The sequence below is a fragment of the Rhinatrema bivittatum genome, chromosome 3 (genome assembly GCF_901001135.1).
Source record: "Rhinatrema bivittatum chromosome 3, aRhiBiv1.1, whole genome shotgun sequence".
NCBI lineage: Eukaryota > Metazoa > Chordata > Amphibia > Gymnophiona > Rhinatrematidae > Rhinatrema > Rhinatrema bivittatum.
The window spans coordinates 277,363,711-277,380,661 of NC_042617.1; the positions used below are offsets into that span (position 1 = coordinate 277,363,711).

General features: G+C 46.3%; 1 protein-coding gene across 1 annotated transcript in view; it reads right to left on the bottom strand.

The window, feature by feature from the left end:
* Nucleotides 1-16,488, bottom strand: part of ERBB3 (erb-b2 receptor tyrosine kinase 3) — a 202,624-nt gene extending 186,136 nt beyond the window's left edge. Inside the window, exon 1 of the mRNA XM_029594738.1 lies at nucleotides 16,167-16,488. Coding sequence (XP_029450598.1) covers nucleotides 16,167-16,260 — 94 coding nt within the window. The 5' untranslated portion in view covers nucleotides 16,261-16,488. The remainder of the gene's footprint in view (nucleotides 1-16,166) is intronic.
* Between the last annotated feature and the right edge of the window lie 463 nt (nucleotides 16,489-16,951).

The following is a 16,951-nucleotide window of genomic DNA, read 5'->3' on the forward strand; positions in this document are numbered from 1 at the left end:
GCAAGTCTGCCATACCATGACAGCACTGGCACCCAGGACTTGCACAGCAACAACCTCACTCCTAGGCCTGTGGCTCCTCTTAGCTAAAGCTCTTTGCACCAGGCTCCTCTCTCTCTCTCTCTCTCTCATACACCTGGCTGACTCACACAATTTCTAAACACTCTCTTCACTTGCTTAATCTCTCGCTTGATTTCTCTCTTTGCCACAAGTACAACATGTCTCGTCAGCTGGACTTTTCTCCTTCACAGCTGGTTGGGGTAGAAAACTAATCTCTTTTTTTATTTTTCCTTTCTCTGAACAGGATCAGCTCTTGTCCACTTCTGATGCTGCTGCCAGGCCCAGTTACATTTCCAGTGCACGGTGTTTGTATGTAGTGTGAAAACAGCAAACCCTCCCTACAGCCTCCTTCCCCCAACCAGTCAACTCTCTGCCGTACCTGGGAACCTTTTTTTGAGTTGTGACCTTGAGATTGGGGAAGGTGCATACATCAAACTTCTGTCTCCTCTTCCCCCCTCCCTAGCGATAGGCGCACAAGGAATCTCACTGAGCAGAAGTCAGCCCTGTCCTATTCCTGTTCTGGCATCTCCTCTACCAGGCAGCCTGCAGAGTATGGGAAGGGAGGAGCTGGGCGAAGCAGAGGCTGGAGTCCTTCTCTTCTCTAGTCTGCTCTTGCCCTCATGTTTTGCATAGAGCTTGTGGGGTGTAATGGCATCCCACAGCGGCCACACTTACCCCCGAATGCCACCAACACACATGAGACGCTGCTTGTTGCCCTTCTCCTGGGTCTCCCTTGGTGCACATGCATGCAGGGCGCACCAACACTTAAGGGCCCCACGGTGGGAAACACAACTTCCAGGCCAACAGCGCCCCTATCCTAAGTCTGCCCAGGGTGCTTCCTTTATTCCTCACTCGGCGGCCCTTCATACCCCTTTCTGATAAGGCAGGCAGGTCTCAGGTTATAACCCGTGTGAAGGCTGCCCCGTCAACCTCCAACCAAAAGCCACTCTGGGATAAATTCATATCCCATGCAAAATACCAAAGCAAGAAAAATAAAAAACAAGAAAACTGTATTCTGCAAATGCAGCTCAGAACAATACACGTTTACCAAACTCGTTTTTTCTTAGTTGTTAATAATTATGACAAAAAAAAAAAAAAAAGAATTCCCCTAATTTAACTTTTCTCCTTTTCTGGCAGAGCCCTAAAAGGTCAAATGTCAGAACTGCGGGGGCTGGCCCCCTGACGCACTGAGAAATAATGGGGTCCTTCTTTGCACGGGACACAAAAGGCCTCAGTGAGGGCTGGAGGGGGGACACAGGCAGCTCATTGTCCCAGCAGCAGGATGCAGGCTCCCTCTGCTCTTTAACTTATCTGTTTTCCAGACCCTGCTGGAAAAAGCAGCAGCTTTCTATGGCAGAAAAATGAAAAAGGGGGTTGGAAGGAGCCTTCAAGGGTCCGATGAAGAGTTTGCTGTATCTGCAGTTGTCACCAACTCCCCCCCCCCCCCTTACCAAGAAGAAAAAAAAAAAAAAGACACCCAAACACACTTACTTCCATTGTTTCTGCTCCAGAAAGAGGAGCAATATGCCTCTTACCCCAGGGGATGACCTTGCCTGCACCCTATTACTGGGAGAATGAATGTTCCTGGGTATTCTTCAAAAGGACTTTCCTAGCTCAGCTTTGTAGATTATTCAGGGATTTTACTGGAGATCTGATTCTTGTTGGAGACTCCGATGCACCAAATGGACTCTCCCCAGGTAGGTATTCCAGAGACTCCAACAAAACACACAAAGCATGAGGCAAAATTGCCGAGGATGGAAAGGGAAATACAATCCAAAAAGCTCTCTTGTCCCACACTGGCAGGAGTTGTCATCCCCAGAGCTCCCCCCCCCCTCTTCACCTTACACAAGCAGGGGCTTCGTACTGCTCGATGCACCCCTCCTCTCACACCAAGATGAGCCAAATTAAAATGCTTCCAAAGGGCATAGGTTTTTATGTTTAAGGAGTCCAGAACAGGACCGTCTGTCTCCTCTACACCCCTGCCCTGTCTGCTCTCGCTTTTGATATAATGTGATATTTTCTTAATTAGAATTATATATACACACACACACACACACACATCTAGAAGGTGTGGCTTTCTTTATTAAATTCCTGCTAATAGCAGTTTACCTGTTCATACTTCACAGAGCCCAAGGCTCTGGTCAAAAGGCCCGCAGCAGAAGCAGCCTGGGGACAGAAGTCAGTCACAGAACCAGACATGACTTCATCATGGCTGAGGGAAGGTAAATAGGGTCTTTGTATCAGTGCAGAAAGTGTGCTGGGACGGAGATAAGAGCGCTGCCCCCCTGCCCGTGGTAGGAATCTTGGCACTCAGCAAAGCCACTTACCACTACTGCTTGGAATGATCCAGGGCCGCTTACAGCTCCAGCTTTGGATCAACAATCATGAGTTACATCACCCCCCAGCTGTGTGACAGAGAGGTGAAGGAGATTTAAATGTGGACAAGTGCAAGGTGGTGCATATAAGGAAAAATAACCCATGCTGTAGTTACATGATATTAGGCATCATAATGGATAATATGTTGAAATTGGTCGGCTCAGTGTGCTGCGGCAGTCAAAAAAAGCAAACAGAATGTTGGGAATTATTAGGAAGGGAATGGCGAATAAAACTGAAAATGTCATAATGCCTCTGTATCGCTCCATGATGAGACCACACCTTGAGTACTGTGTACAGTACTGGACACCGCATCTCAAAAAAAGATATAGTTGCGATGGAGAAGGTACAGAGAAGGGCGACCAACATGATAAAGGGGATGGAACAGCTCCCCTATGAGGAAAGACTAAAGAGGATAGGGCTGTTCAGCTCGGAGAAGAGACGGCTGAAGACTTTAAAATCATGAGAGGTCTAGAACGGGTAAATATGAATCAGTTATTTAAACTTTCGGATAATAGAAGGACTGGGGGGGACGGACCTCCATGAAGTTAGCATGTAGCACATTTAAACCTAATTGGAGAAAGTTCTTTCACTCAACACACACTTAAGCTATGGAATTTGTTGCCAGAGGATGTTGTTAGTGCAGTTAGTGTAGCTGGGTTTAAAAAGGTCTGGATAAGTTCTTGGAGGAGAAGTCCATTAAGTGCTATTAATCAAGTTACTTACAGGCCAATACAGTAAAAGTCGCAGGAGAGCGCTCTCTCGGCACGCGCACAGGCCACTCTCCTGTGCGCGCAATTCTGTATTCAAATGAGGGCCCGCGGCAAAAACAGGTGCTAGGGACACTAGCGCGTCCCTAGCGCCTCTTTTTGGACAGAAGTGGCGGCTGTCAGCGGGTTTGACAGCCGACGCTCAATTTTGCCAGCGTCTGTTCTCAAACCCTTACGGGGTAATAGCGCGTCAAAAACACGTGTCCAATGGCGGGTTAACAGTGCGCTCCACTGGAGCTCACTCTACTGTATCGGCCTGTTAGAGAATAGCCACTGCTATTAATTGCATGTTGCAGGCGCTTACTGAATAACAAAAACGCGCATCCACCCCCCCCCCCCGAACCTAATAGCGCCCGCAACATGCAAATGCATGTTGATGGCCCTATTAGGTATTCCTGCGCGATTCAGAAAGCAAAATGTGCAGCCAAGCCGCACATTTTACTTTCAGAAATTAGCACCGATACAGTACAGTACGCTTCACCGGAGCACACTGTTAACCCACCATTGGACGCGCGTTTTCGACGCTGTACTGATTCAGCCTGTTAGGGAATAGCCACTGCTATTAATTGCATCAGTGGCATGGGATCTACTTAGGGTTTGGGTAATTGCCAGGTTCTTGTGGCCTGGATTGGCCTCTGTTGGAAACAGGATGCTGGACTTGATGGACCCTTGATCTGACCCAGCATGGCAATTTCTTAAGTTCTTATTTGTTATGAAGCACGTTACACACACCGACAATCAGGAGCTATCTCCAGGTGTATCATATTATACACGCATACACACATATGTATCCATGTTGGGGGGGAGGGTTGTCCCATGAATGGAATGGGCACATTGTAAAGTTCAAGTTTTCATTCCTATTGGGATGTGTGTGGGAGGAGGGGCGGGAGAGGGACAAAGAGGATATTGGGGAGAAGAGAAGCAAGTTGAAGTAGGGTGGCAGAATTTCAGCAGCCAATGTTTACTATTTAAACTGATGTATAGCCGTTCTACTTCTAAGAGATTCCTTGCCCTGGCACTGGCTGTCCTCACCCCACTCCAGCCTGTTTCTTCCCACCCGGGAATGGGGTTTCAGCAGTCCTGGGGCAGTGCATGGTAGGACAGAAAAGCCCCTGTGCAACGCAGAGAGAGGCACTGGACAGGGCTCAGCCCAGGGAGGAGCAGCCAGGAGTTATAAAACATTTCACTAAGAACTCCCAGCTCCTTTTGTTCCTGTCCATGTGTCAAAGAGCCTCTCTCTTGGGGCACTCACTGTCTCTATGACAACGGGGCCTGCAGTAGCTTTCTGCTCCTATTCATACCTCAGCCTCTGATCAAGTGGCAATTTACACGATTTCTGGAGTTTTGCAACACTACATAAAAGTAGGGTTTTTCCTCCTACTGTTCTGCCTACAATTTGGCTACATGCTCACAACTTGTGCTCTTATATTGAAGCTTGCATGACCCCCCCATTGCAAGGCTAGGGTTGCCAGCTTTCAGCTATGAAAACTCCAAACTCTTGGAGGTGCCAAGTAAGACCTTTGCTGATGATGTCCTCCTTCATCCACACAATAATTATTGGGGGGGGGGGGGGGTGATCGAGTGTGTGTGTGGTTGGGGGAGGCGGCTTCAGGGTTGGAGGAGCGCTGTGTGTGGCTATGGGAGTGGCAGGTTTGCAGGCATGTGTGGCTGAGCGAGTCGTCCCCCCCCTTCCCATCCCCTTCCCTCCCCCACTCCACTGCATTTTACTTACCCCCCTCCACCCCACTTTCCTTTCCTTCTCCCCTCCCTGCTGCTTTTCCCTGCTCATACCTTCAGCTGACAGGCCTTGGGGCTTCCTGCCTGCCTGCTACTCCCAGGGCGCCTCTTTTTCAGAACTTGCCAGGTATCTCTATCTGACCTGCTCCTCCTCCCACCCAACTCTGGTGCCTTCAGTTACGTGAATGATGTTCCTGCCACCAAGGCCAGCATTCACCTAGCTGAAGGCGCTGGAGCTGGGCGGGAGGAGGAGCGAGGTGGATAATAGCTAAGGTGGCAGGCCATGGGATGGCACAGGATTGGCCAAAGGGCTAAAATCTCGATATTTTCTGGACATCCGAGCCCTCCTGGATGTTCCCCCAAATATCCATACCATCCTGAGGAAATTTGGACAGATGGAAATCCTATGCAGGGCCCATTATTCGGGTTTCTGTCAGGAGAAGGGATCTCTCAGAAAGCCTGGATTACTGCAGATGAAGAGGGAGCTTCTGACAACACAGCACAAATGATTTTACAACAGCTTCTTAAAACTAATCCTTTTTTTTTTTTATCATCATTCACACCTTCCCTGGTCTTCCCTTCAGCCCCTTCTCCTCTGCAAGCCCTAGGCAGCTCACATTTGGACTTTTGGGCAGTGCAATTGTCGAGGGCCCCAGCACCACAAGAGGCCCCTTTGGTGAAGCTGAGTAATGTCACTGAGGTACTGCCTGGGCCCAATCCTTCATTTCTGCCCTGGACCCCAGAGGATCAAGTGCTTTTCCATTGTGGAAAGCTACAGGGGCCTCGTGGGCACCAAGTTTAATAGTTCTTTGCTCTTTCCCCAGGTGGAAGGGTGCGGCATAATTTCAACCAAAGGATTTCCTCATGGTGTTTACTGCCTAAGCTGCAGGTTTCGTAAGAAGAGCGCATTCCACCTCTGGTGTTTATTTACACACTCTAATGGAGTAGTAGTAGTTGGGTTTTTTGGCAAAGAGACAATAGGTTATACTGTGCCAAACACATACAGTGAATTTAATAAAGTTAATAGTTTCCCTGTGCCCAAGTTACCATTGCTATCTTCCCATCTTAGTTTCTTATGGTGGGGCAACGTTTGTGTGCGTTTGTATGTGGGGGAAGCTTGCGCTATCTCTGTTCATGCTGTACTTACACTGTGGGGGAGGGGGGGGCAGTGTGTGTGTGTGAGGGAAGCTTGCACTGCTGCTGCCCGTGCTGTGGTGGGGCAGTGTGTGTGTGTGTGTGTGTGTGTGTGTGTGTGTGAGTGAGGGAAGCTTGCACTGCTGCTGCCCGTGCTGTGGTGGGGCAGTATGTGTGTGTGAGAGTGAGGGAAGCTTGCACTGCTGCTGCCCGTGCTATAGTGTGGCAATGTGTGTGTGTGTGAGAGAGAGAGAGCACGAGGGAAGCTTGCTGCCCGTGCTGTGGTGGGGCAGTGAGTGTGTGTGTGTGTGTGTGTGTGTGTGTGAGAGAGAGCGAGGGAAGCTTACTGCCCGTGCTGTGGTGGGGCAGTGAGTGTGTGTGAGAGAGAGAGAGGGAAGCTTGCTGCCCGTGCTGTGGTGGGGCAGTGAGTGTGTGTGTGTATGAGAGAGAGAGAGCGAGGGAAGCTTGCTGCCCGTGCTGTGGTGGGGAGAGAGAGAGAGAGAGACTTGCACTGCTGCTGCCCGTGCTGTACCTGTGCTGTGGTGGGGCAGTGTGAGAGAGTGAGGGAAGCTTGCACTGCTGCATCTGTTTTGTTGATTAATATAAATATTTAAGCCTACCTAATGCTAGTATAAAAGACCTACATTTGGTGTTTGGACGGTGGTGAGTGCTGAAAGGGTTATTTTGTTACAAGGAAGGAGGAATGTGCAGTAAATCACAGCAGGGGAGAAATAGTTTCAGTAGATCACACCCACTGCACCTGTTAGGAGAGACCTGAGTGCAAGAGGTGCTAGAAAAATCAAACCCAGTGCTCCAGCACTGCAAAACTTGTTTGTCTCTAATCCTTTTTCAGAGTTGTTTTCAGTTTCACTGGCCTGTTTTCCTGGACTGTGCCCTTCAGTTAACAGCCCGCCCAGGGAGGGGGGGCAGGAGAAGAACCAAAGCCTCACGGATTCTCCAGGGCTCTTACTCCTGGAGTTTGCTCTTTGCTCCTCCTTTTCCTTTCCCCGCTCTTTGACAGGCTAAAGTTGGTTTCTGGTTAAGAGGTGCTTATCACCAAACTGCGACTCTGCCTCCCCCTTATACTGGGGGTGGGGGGGGGGGTCCTTCCACGTTCTGCTCCCAAACTAACTGACCTGCGGCTGTGATCACAGCAGGCTGCAGCTCTCCCTAACCATCTGCACATGCTTTACCCCAGGGATGGGCAGTTCTGGTCCTCGAGGGCTGCAAACCAGTCGGGTTTTCAGGATATCCGTAATGAATATGCATGAAATAGATCTGCATGCAATATCCATTAGGGATATCCTGAAAACCCGACTGGTTTACAGCCCTGGAGGACTGGAATTGCCCACCCCTGCTCTCTACAAGTTCTTCTTGCCTTTTTTAAGCGGGTTTGAAATTCCAATGCTGTGTATAATCACTTGAACTCCTGAACTCCAGCCTTCCCCATTGTGCTAGGATCGCTCCCCGCCCCTCCACTCCCCTGCAATCTGAAGTGCTTGTCCCTGGGGGCTTTCTTAGCAGTGGGGACCAAGATAACTCATAGGAAATCATCTGTGGGACTGCTCCAAGCATCCATTGTGTGGCCTCAGCACCCCCCCCCCCCCCCCCCCCACCTGCCCACAGACCCTCATCCTCCTCAGATGTGGGCAGGTGAATGAGGAAACAACAATGAACTGTGACTCACCTAATGAGAACAAAACACATTAAGACACTCCTAACCCCAAACTGATGAAATACTGAGTAATCATTACTGGATCAATGGGCTGAATTCTCCACTCCTGTTCCCCCACTATTTCAAAACTCAGACACCACAGACCTCTGCCAATGGACTGCAATCCTGCCCTGCAGCGCCCCCTGCTATTCTACTGTTTAGGGGACACACACACACACACACACACACACACACACACACACACACACACACACACAGGATTTTTGTTGGTTATAAATAAATTAAAATGGCCCTGCTCTTCTGGTACAGAGATTCCATGTGGCGATTTTCAGAATGGATCTAGAAGACTTCCCGAGCAGGTTTGCTTTCATGAATGGTGCAGGCAAGTTATCCAAAGCAAGCCAGGACTTGGATAGCACTACTATGATCCCACACATTTCCCAGAGCCTGAAGCATTTCCTTTCATGGTGTTTAGAACAGGTGTAACCTGCCTTTCTCTGTTTCTTTTTAGCTCCTCAGCTCTGACAGGTGAAATCAGTCCTACTGCAGGACACCAGTTACTTGTGCCACATACTTAAAAAAAAAAAAAAAGTTTCAGAAAAGGAGAACTAAGAGAAAGAATAACTGGTGAAGAAAGACAGCAGGAGCTCCTTTGAATTTTGGGAAATGGTGGTGAGAACATAAGAAATGCCAAGCTTGGTCAGAGCAAGGTCCATCCAGTACCCAGTCCAGGTCACAAGAACCCAGCAGATGCCAAAAAGAAGATCTATTTCTCGTTATTGACTTCCAGGAATTACAATAACAAACTCTAGTCTAACTCGCTAATAATGTTTTATGGACTTCTCCTCCAGGAACTTGTTCAAACTTCTTTTAAACCTGCTATGCTAGTCACCTTCACCACGTCCTCTGGCAACAGATTGCACAGCTGGTTGTTAGTTTTCATGGAGTGTCCCTTGTTTTAGTATTACTTGACAGGGTAAATAACTGTCTTTTATTTACCCATTCCATGCCATTCATGATTTTATAAATTTCTATCCAGGGACAATGCAAGGGTATTAGGCTCCCTAAGCGAAACTTACAGCCTGCTGCTCCACCCCCATCATACCCTCCCCACACACTTTTAAAAATCATGCATTTATAATAGATTTTACATGAACAAGAACATTTAAAATACAGGTCTTCTGAGGTAAACATATTACTTATAACATGTATATTATATTTACATGCAATGCTGTAAAACCCTGCAAAATAAGTAAAAAAAAAAAAAAATGACCCTTGGGATTGGTCTTAGGTCTATTGTATTGTGTGTTGGATATGGGCTTGGCCCTCAAAAAGCCACAAGTAAAATGAATTGCAATTTCATATAGTAAATTTCTCATATCAAAACTGCAACAACTGTCAGCATCAAAACCCTAACAACCCTATTTATGAGAAAACAACACTGCAACACCAGGCCCTAAAACGCCAATACATCTATTAGAAAAACAGAAAAACCCAAGTAGCTATAGATCTCTACACCTCAGAACCTACACACTAGCAGAATATGTTAACTTGGTCAGATATGCAAAATACAAACAGACTCTCACCAAATGCAGAATAAAGTGACCATAAAGTAGTAATAAAAACGTGCAGACAAAAACTGAAATGTAAACCACAACAAGCCAGACTATGTATGCAGTGCAACAATGGAAAAACAGAAATATTACAATTCTTCATAAAACACCAAACAATAAAATCAGGACATATAAATCAATAGAAGCAAAATCATACTAATAAAAAGAATATTTCAAACAGCTGACAAATAGAACAACATAAAACTCATACATTTTCCAATAAAATATTTCAAAACAGCAGATACATACACCACTCAAAACTTAAAAAAAACAAACCCCAAAAGAACCATGCTGTCCATACCCAGTATCTTTTGATTTCCAGATGCCCTGAGATTGTCGTGGATTAGCGAGGGAGAGGGGTTATTGCTCAGTCTTTCTCCTCTCTCTCATACACACACATTGAATCACAGAATATGATCTCATACACACTCACAAAGAGACATACTCTCACACACATATATACACGGATATGCTCACTGCCTCTACCTTCCCCATCAGAAGCAGAAGTCCAGCAGGCAGGGGGGGTGGAATGGTGCACTCCTCTTGTGCTCCCACACCAGGCAGGCCTGGGGCCGGTTTCCTCTTCCTGCCACGGCACGAGGGGTGTTCTTTCCTCTGCTTCCTGCCACGATTGCATGGTCACTCTCTTTCTTCCTACCCACACGGACCCACCACTTCCTCTTCCAGGCCATGTGGGCGGGAAGGAGAAGCCATGCCGTCACCATGCCCACACTAGTGGCACTCTAGGTGACCACCTAGTCCGCCTAGTGCTTCCACTGGCCCTGCTTCTATCATGTTCTCTCTCAGCCCTTTCTTTTCCAAGCTGTGTAGCCATTCATCATAGCGGAGAAGTTCTATCCCTGTTACATTTTTGTCACCTTCCTCTACATCTTCCTAATTCCGATATTCTTTTTTTAGTGAGGCAATCAGACCACACACACACACACACACACAATACTCAAGGTGCGGTCACACCATGGATCAGTTCAGAGGCAATATGATATTTTTCCATTTTGTTCTCAGTTCATTACATTCAATTTGCCTTTTTGCCTGTTGCCTCACACTGAGCTGATGATTTCAACATATTGTCCACAAGGATTCAAAAAGATCCTTCTCCTGGGTGGTGATTCCCAATGCAGAACCCAGCATCGTGTACCTGCAGTTGGGATTATTTTTTCTTATATGCATCACTTTGCACTTCTCCGTGTTCATTTTCGTCTACCATTCACATGCCCAGTCTCCTAGTCTCACAACATCCGTCTGCATTTCCTCACAATCCACTGCCATTTTAACAACTTTGAATAATTTTGGGTCATCTGCAGATCTTATCACCTCATTTGTTCCTTTTTCCAGATCATTTATGAATATGTTAACAGCACAGGTTCCAGTACAGATTCTTATGCTACTCCACTAATGACCTTTGTCCAGTTGAGAAACTGTCCATTTAGTCCTAGTTCCTGACGTTTAACCGGTCACCAATCTAGAAAAGGGACACTGCCTCCTATCCCATGACTTTTTAATTTTCCCCAAAGGATTTTGTCAAATGCCTTCCGAAAATCCAAATAGTCCATATTAGCCATCTTTCCTTTATCTACATGTTTAATTTACACCTTTAAAATATTATAAAAGATTGGTAAAGCAAGACTTCCCTATGCTAAAACCATGTTGATGTTGACTTCTATCCTGTTATGTTATATCTATCTATATGGCCACTATTTTAAGAATTAACAGGCACCCACATCAGGCTCACCCATCTATAACCATACAGATGTGAAAACCTACTGAACAACAAGCTACATTTCCATCAGTATTTCCAGCCCCAGGATGCAGGGCGAGCCCCGTACTGCTCTTACAGTGACATTCCAGTGGAGGTCAAAGAAAATTTACTATAAGCAGCTCTTAGAAAGCTGCATCCTATTCAGCTATAGGAGGGCTCCTGAAATAGTCATGGAGCCTGCAGATGAAAGCTTCCTTGCCACACTACCAGATGCTGTTCACGGAAAAATAAAAAAAGCATAATCATTCTGGAGACAGAAACAGAGCAACACCAAAAACATTTGTTTTTATATTTAAGGATTTGGGTTTTTTACCTCTTATAAAAAAATAAAAAAAAATACCACCACAAAAACACAACAAACAAACAAAAAACATTTGGTATGAGTTCTTCCTTGCCTGGCAGTCTTGTTCCTTCTCCCAACTGGGTGACACTAGAGAAGGCTCTGCGGCCACTACTGCCTCAGCTTCCAGCCCTATCAATCCTGCAAGCGCTAAGCTCAACAAAAACTGGGGGGGGGGGGGGGGGGGGGGGGGGGGGTGTCGGAAAAGCTGATCTAATCTTATGTACCTGCTCGTGTCTCATTATCAATCACCTCCTTACATATTTAACCCAATCCAGTTACTACATCCCCAGTGCTGACCCCTAAAGATATAAGAATCAGAGACCCAGAGGTGGATAAAGAGACATTACAAATGAACAGCGTGTCTAATGTAATAAAACTCACCCTAAAAACAGGAAATACATTTTAGCCCGGATATTTGATTAATGTACACAATAGATACAAGTATTACCATGGAATGCAATAACCCAACGAGATCCAAATCAAGGGGGGTGGGGGGGAAACATGCAAAAGGTTTTAGCCTGAAAATCCACATTAATGAAGAAGAGTGCTTTAAAAACAAGAGTAGGAAGGACGTGCTAAAAAGTGGAAGTGTAACCAAAACAGCCTTTTTAAAAAATGTACATATCTTCTTTCATGACACTTCAAAGCGGCTTACTTTCAGGCACTGTGGGTACTTCCCTATCTCCAAGGGCTCACAATCTAAGTTTGCACCTACAAGACTGATGCCAGGCATCTCAACTTGAGCACAATCTCACATGCAAGGTCATTTGGGCAAGGTTTGCCAAGTGGAACCAAAAGGGTAAGCTCTCTTGGGAAGACACCTTCAGCCACACAGGATGCACAGTGTGAAAGTGCATGCTAAGGCACAAAATATAGTGCAAACTGAATGGCTGTAAGTGCCCTCTCCAGAGAGCTTACTCTTTCATTTCACTTGGCATGTCTTGCATGCAAGATGATGCCCAAATCTCGATGCAGTCTTGCATGCATGGCCATTGTGCCACGGTGCCAGTGCATACTGTTCAGCTGAAAGTAGCCACTATAGAGAGTTTACACTTCACTTTTACTAGCCTTGCCTTGCCACAATGGGGCAGACTCATGCAGCTGAATACACATTGGCACTGTGGGCACAATGGCCTTTCATGTGAGATTGGCACTGTCCTGGGGGGGGGGGGGGGGTGAGATGTAGGGAGTGCATGTGTACACTCTCACTCTCTCCCTTACACTGTCCACTTTGCAACCCTCTTCCTTCTTCATGTGTATATGTATGTGTGTTGGGGGAGGAAGGTGTATGTGCATGTATATGTTTGGGGCAATTCAAATTTCTTCAGCTGGCACAGTGCTGGAAATGTCACTCCTAGATCTGAGGTGGAGTAAAAATTAACTCCCATTTCTAGTGGCCATTGTTGTGCCCGTGTGGTAGTGTGTGTGTCTACCACACTGGACACAACAACAAAATAAACACTGACCATCAGAAATGTGAATTTACTCCACCTCAGACCAAGGAAGGAGTTACATTTCCAGTGAAAACTCTCTGGGTCTTGCCCCTGCAGCTGAACAAAATGGAAGCTCTCGGGGGCAGGCAGTTGAGCAGCGTGCATGCTGGTGTTCTGCTCAGCAGTAGCTGCCCCTGCCCCAAGAGCTTATGCTTTGTTAAAGTACCATAGGTGCTTTCCCTAGAGATCTTATGCTTTATTCTTACTTGCCATTCCTTGCCAAAATGGATGTGAGAATGGGTCCAAAAGGGATGCACAGCACCAAGCTCACATGCAACAGGCATCTAGAGTTGCACGCCAAAGTGGGAATGCACAAGGCTAGTGTGCTATTCAGCTGTAGGTGCCCCCCGTGAGAGCAGGAAATTAAACTCCTGGGTCCACAGAGGAGTAAAATCATATCTGGTGGCCAAAGTTATTCACACGACCACACTGGACCCAGGGACAGAACAAAATGGCTACCAGAAATGTGAGTTTACTCCTGCTCGGACCCAGGGATTCCATTCCCATGGTTACGAAAGTGTGTCTGCCGCTATCTTTCCTTAGCGCGCCACTCTGCATTGCTGGGAAAGAGCTAATGCCTCCTTTTACATGGGATTTGCATGCACCCGCACTAATTTTAGTGCTGGTTTCGCACTTTCTTTTTAGCCCACATTTTTGTAATTTTTTTTTTTTTTTTTAGGAATTAAAAGCCTCCGTTAAATACTAGCGTTAACGTACTGTGGTAAAAAAAAAAAAATGCACGCCGCAACAGGAGTAAACATCTGCGCCAACTTCAGCGCGCCTTATTACATCAGCCCCTGGTAATAGCACTGCAGTGTTAAAACAGAGGTAGGGACAAGATACCAGGGACAAAATGCCTTCTGCAACCAGCAACATTCTTGGTACAGGGCAGGAGGGCCGCAGCTCAATAGAAGGCAATTAACATCGTGGCCAGTGCGAAACTGCCATTGACCAGTCCTGCCCTCCAATCCCACGCACACCCCTGCATTCCTTCTGTGTCATTCCAGGAGGTTCAGCCGCTTGTTGTCTTCTGGCTGCCAAACATGAATAAACTTTCTATTCAATAATCACTTCTGACACAGGAGCACCAGTAAATAAGCAACAATTTGACTTGCGTCTGGAACAAGTCTGTTTGGGGCTACAATGACAGAAAAAAAAAAAAAAAAGTATATCCTAAAGGTCTAAAAGAAAAATATATATATATATATATCGAGTGGTAAGAAGAGAAACAAAATACAAATAAAGCAGGAATTGCTTTTAAAGGCACCCGTTTTGATGCTTTAGAAGGAGGAGTCCTAGTGCAGCAGAGAATCTTAGGTATTTCTTCTCGGAGTGACTTGGGCAATGCAATAATTACAGAATTGCTCAAAGTACGAATCCTAGCCGCGAAGAAACAGATACATTCAGAAAAATAAACACATCGAAAGGACAATAGACTTTCCTGGACTGTGTTCCGTCTGTTCTCCTTCCATTCCTCTGTGTGTGTTGTTTTTTTTTTTTTTTAAAGAAAAGAGCCCGACCCCATCATCAGTTCCATCCCTTCTTCTCTAGTTTCTAACAAGATTCATTAGAAACAAAATTACCCTCATTATTGCCATCTTACTGCAACTTTTTACAGGACTTGATCATAGCAACGCTAACCATCTAAAATGCAATTAAAAGGTCAAGAAAACAAGATACAGAAGCAGGTTATCCGAAAAAGCAGACTTGTGTGTAATGCCGAGTGAAAAACCAGCGTTCCTCAGAATATCAACCTGCTCCTTTCTTGGGTCTCTCGTTCAAGCTATTCGTTTTCCCCTCTGAAAATGTTTTCTTTCCATCATTTTACTTTTTCTCTATTTCAAATAGTCAATCTATTTTTTTTTAATTCCTTGAAAGTCCATCATTTAAAATATGCCCTATGCAAGGTCATTAATCCTTATTTTATCCTGTTCTTTCATATTTTACTGCGTCCCTGCTGTGCTCTAGTTCGGGTTTCTGATGATGATCAGCGCAGCAGCACTTTGCCTTAGCACTATCAGTGATGCATACAGATAAAAGAGATGAGTTTGTCTAGAAAGTCAACCATGTCTTTTCCCCTTGAAATTAAAAAAAAAAAAAGCTGATTTTCTAAATTGCTGAAAGAAACCCTCCTGGTTTTGTAAATAGTCAATTGGCATTTACAGATTGCAAACGAGGTGTCTCTGGGAGTACAGGTCAACCGACAAGAGAACGGCAGAAACACTTAAAAACACCATGGTAGGGTCTAGACGATGACTTTACTAAGCAACTCTTTCGAGGATATTTTATATAAAAGAGACCGGCCCTCCGATAAGTCTCCCTTTTAATGCATTCATTGTTTCTTAGGGTTTAAAGGTTTGTTTCGAGAAAGAGAAATTGGAAAAGTAAAGCGTTCACCCGCTCTTATATCTTCCTTGCATTTTCAGGATTTTCTTTAGCTATGATTTAATTTTAAAGTTATGTTTCCGTTTCAATATTTGAAGAACCCTAGAAAGTAAGAGAGTGTGTGTGTGTGGGGGGGGGGGGGGGGGGGGAGTGTTGATAGGCATTTAATTGAAAAAGCGACTATCTTCACTTCCTTATTTGTTGTTCATTTCTGTTTGCCAGAGACATAACTGCTTCGCTACTTACGCCACAGCGCGAAAAGAAGGATGACAGGGTAAATGACAGCTAACAAATAAACACGCTGATCTGTTTGCCCTAGAAAATGCGAACAGTTACTCTTTAAAATTTGACTGTTAATCGATTAAGTCACTGAAGCTAATTTTAAATCAAGCGCGATGATCAAAAGGCATGCCCGATGCAGGCAGTGTGTTGCCGCGAGTTGCTCTTTGATCGGGAGTTTGGAGGCTGCAGACTAGGCAACGCTGGGAGACACACCTTCTCAGCGCTAGCAGCGGGGTCACTAAACCTTGAACAAATTACGAAAACAATAAATCCAAAACGCTCCCACGGGCGGAACAGGTTTTTCTGCTCCCTAGAGCAGGTTCAAAAGCACTTAACCAAACATATAAAGGCGATCCTCGCTCAACCAGAAACAGCCCTGACACTGATTTATTCCAGAGTTGTTTTGTTTTTTTTTGAGGCTTTCCCTTCTCGCCGTGGGATAATCAGCCCCGCGCGTATTTATTTATTTGGGTGCTGTCCCTTCCGATGCCCACAGGCTGATGATCAACGACGCGTGTTTCACCTACCTGCCTGAGAACTGACAGGCTCATACCGGGTCCAGAGCAGGAGCGCAGCCCACCCCCAGAAGCGCGTCACCTTCATGCTTGCGGCTAGGATCATGACATGGTCAGCCGGACAGCGCCATCCATCCACCTGTGCGAGAATCCTCTTTGAGAGAAAAGTGCCAATCAACCAAGTGTCTCCTTTGCCCCTACGGCAGAGATCTGCCCCGGGGATCTCCTCTGCCGCTCGTGGGAGGGGGGAAGAATCGACAATGATAACCCCCTCCCCCCCCCCTTACTTAGTATAAGTGCAGTAAAGAAGCAAAGTTTCCCCGAGGAGCAGCGCCTAACGCTCTGAGCGATTCCACACACACTCCTCATTCATGGGAAGAGCCCAGCCGGCCGCTCATTGGTTGGAGCGGGTCACCGGTCAGCCAATCGGGAGCGCCCGCGGACGTTCCGTGAAAGAGACCGACGAGGCTCTACCTGCCATGCCGCGGCGTGACGTCACACAGCTCGTTCATCCCCTCTAATCGTATCTTCTACATTCCTTTCGCTGGTGTTGCCGAAAGTCACCGAGCGTCCGGCCGCTGGTTTGTGGTGTTTCAGCCCAGTATCCTACACGGACTCTTGCCTTACCAACTCATGCCGCCTTTTTTAGCTTTGAAGCCTTTAGAGCAGCGATCGCTCCTTGCCTCGGCTGATTTCTGTTCACCGTTCACAGCCGAGACACTTTTTGACTCAAACAGAAAATAAAGCTGGCGCCTTAACAGACAGTAAATTCCTTTAGAATTGCTCAGCGAAGGTAG